A 3044-nucleotide genomic window follows, 5' to 3' on the forward strand; every position below is an offset into this window, starting at 1 on the left:
GCTTTTGCGGGTTGTTTTGGCTAAAGTCTAGATTCTCCAACTGGGGCAGCTTCTACAACAGAGCAGCTGGGTTGCTGGTTAAACGATTCCCAGACCAGTCCAACTAGCTGAGTTAGGTGCCACAGCATCTGCTGTTGTTGTGAGATTACATTACAAAGAGAGCCATGGCTCAAAATATTTGGAGGCAAATGACCTGTGAGATTCAGCTGTTCAAGCGAGGAATGACAGATCTGAGGGAAGGCTTGTCATGCTGTTGTGATACAGCTGGAGGTTGTTTAAAAGGGACACAACATTCAAATGATCGGCTGTAATATTGGTGGACTTGACAGCCAAGTTGACTGGTGTTGGGAGGCAAACCATCTACAGGGAAATGTGTAAGGGAGCTCTGGTTGCACACCACCTCTGCACCGGAAGGTGGAAAGGAACAGGAGCAGGAGTGGGTGCCTCTTTTTTTGGTAGCGGCATTCATCCTGTGCAGTGAAAGTCAGGAGGACCCACGAGTACATCTTTAAACACTGCATAGAGAAAATATACACAATTAAAGTGCAAATGTAATTATTTAAACTGTGAAAATCTGATCATAAATACATAATCACACCTGAAAGGCCCAGTAGAACTCCATATGAACAAAGTTTATATATTGTTGAGCATATTTGCTCCCAGTGATCGATGGCTCAGTACAAAATGTTGCAAGAAGCAAACAAAGCCAAGTAAACAAACCAGTTCATCACCTACTGACTGGCTACTGTTTTGTACTTTATAAAAGAAATGATGTCACCACCCATAAATTAATATTTTTTTTATTCCTGTAAGAATATTTTATGCAAAAACATAACTGTCATATATGAAACTAAGCTGGTCTCTTAGCTACTGTATAGCTGTACATTTAGTGCACAGACAGAGTGAATCAGAGTCATTCTTCTCATCTACCTCTTGGCAATAAAGAAACAAGTGTATTTTCCATTATGTTTAACTTTTCCCTTCACTGCACAGTGCAAAGAAGGACACCAATTCTTAAACACTCTTTTCCCATATTTTCTTTAATTACGTACTCACAGTACACTAACAAATGAGAACGTTTCAGTGACTGAAAAATACGCTGTATCATATCAGATACTATCAATTTGAGAACGTTAAGACTGAAGCTTTAGATCACTATCTGTCAGTGACATGACAGAGCGCCCTGCTAGAGACTGAGGTCCAGCACATATGATGGTTTCTGGCAGGAAGACCTTCATATGGTTCTTCTGAAGCCACCTCCAGAGGTACTCCACCTTCGTATCACACAGCCAGGGGTTGCTGGTCAGGTCCAACCCCTGCTCATCCAGGGAGCTCAGCTGGTCCAGCAAACCTGAAGGGATGTGGCTCAGCTGATTTTCCTCCAGACTCAGAACTCTGAGCTGAGCGAGCTCTTGAAAAAGGTTGTGGGAGAGTTTGTCAAGCTTGTTGTGAGAGAGGAACAGGTAGGTGAGGTTACGGGTGTGCTGAAGTACTGATGCATCCAGCATGTCTACCTTGTTGTTCTGCAGGTTTAGCCTTTCAAGCTTGGTCAGTGAGTCCAGAGAATTTGCAGAGATCTTCTCCAGCTGGTTATTGGAAAGGTCCAGAATCTCCAGACGGGGCAGCTTCTGGAGCAAAGCAGTTGGGATCTTTGTCAGACGGTTTCCAGATAAGTCCAGCCAGGTGAGGCTGCTGTTATCAGGAAGCCACTCGGCATCTGCATTTTCAATCAGATTATTCTTCAGCACCAAGCTCCGGAGCGCGGTGTGGCTAAAAACATCTGCTGGCTGGTCTGTCAGTTGGTTTCCGGTGAGATCCAAAGTGTGGAGGTGAGGAACACCCCTGAGAAGATGAGGGGAAAGGTTTTGCAGGTGGTTACTGTACAAGTGGAGCTCTTGCAGCAGGGGTGTGGCATTCAGATGGCACTCGGAGATTGAGGTGATGTTTGTGAACTGGATTGTGAGCAGGACGGTGTTCTTTGGGAGACCCTCAGTGGGGTACTCTGTCAGGGAAACCTCATTGCAGACCACCTCAGCTCTTCTGGGATAGCATTTGCAAAGAGCCGGGCAGGACAGTGTGCCATGCCAGAAATATGCCAACCAGAAGAAGGTGAGGGCACACCAGGCATTCATTACTAGGACACGACAAAAGGGAGGACACAGAAAATTAAATCTGAAAACAACAGAAAGCTTTTGCACAAATTTAAATATTTCACCACTACAAAACTTCTGACCACAAATCAAACCAGTACAAATGACAAATTATTCAGAGTCACAGAAGAAGACTTACTCTTGTTTTTTAACTAATCATTACTTGCTGAGTAAACAAGGACTCATCACTAAACAGTCATTTGTCAAGGACGGACAGTTGCAACAGACTGAGTGGCTCCAACCTGTGGGAAAGTACAAAACCTGGACAGTTAGTATATGCTGTTTGTTAAATTTAAAAAAACCCCATCAGATTCTGAAGTATAACGCTGAAAACTGTTTTAATCTGAGCATGAGGCTATTTTATGACTTTTAAATGTATCAACTGTAAATTAAATTAAATTTATTCATGATACCGAGGAGAAACAGCAGAAGGCTGCGTGCCACCTGAGTTCACAGCGGTCTGTACAGCAGGCAGGTTGAACAGGCAGTCACACAGCTGATAAAGTGGATTAGACCCACAGCATGAAATATGATTTAGACCGATGTGCAACATGATGAACCATTACATTATGTATGATGAGTGCCGGTTTGCTTTAGGCTGTTCTGAAAGATTTGTTTCAGTCAAGCCCATTCACCACACACGCACTAGTGAGACAGCGATGGCCCTAATCTAGTATAGTTCAAACAGTTACCCAAAATATTCTGTAGTCAACTCTGAAGGATCAGTATTGCTGTGTGTGTGTGTGTGTGTGTGTGTATTTATGTCAGTGAAAATCTATCATAACATTATATCATGGTCTTTTCATACATTTTGGTATTGTCTTAGGCTCCAGTTCCTTTTAACATACAACATATGTTAACCATAAATACACTTTTTAAAAAACATAAAGAAGA

The 3044-nt window shown here is 42.8% G+C and overlaps 1 protein-coding gene across 1 annotated transcript; it reads right to left on the reverse strand.

Annotated features, from left to right (window-relative positions):
• Positions 1 to 1133: 1133 nt before the first annotated feature.
• Positions 1134 to 2132, reverse strand: LOC109952642 (leucine-rich alpha-2-glycoprotein-like). The gene has a single exon (XM_020587822.1). It carries the CDS (start codon positions 2130 to 2132, stop codon positions 1134 to 1136), a length of 999 nt encoding a protein of 332 aa, XP_020443478.1.
• Between the last annotated feature and the right edge of the window lie 912 nt (positions 2133 to 3044).

This window comes from Monopterus albus, unplaced genomic scaffold (genome assembly GCF_001952655.1).
Source record: "Monopterus albus unplaced genomic scaffold, M_albus_1.0 scaffold9.1, whole genome shotgun sequence".
NCBI classification, from domain to species: Eukaryota; Metazoa; Chordata; class Actinopteri; order Synbranchiformes; family Synbranchidae; genus Monopterus; species Monopterus albus.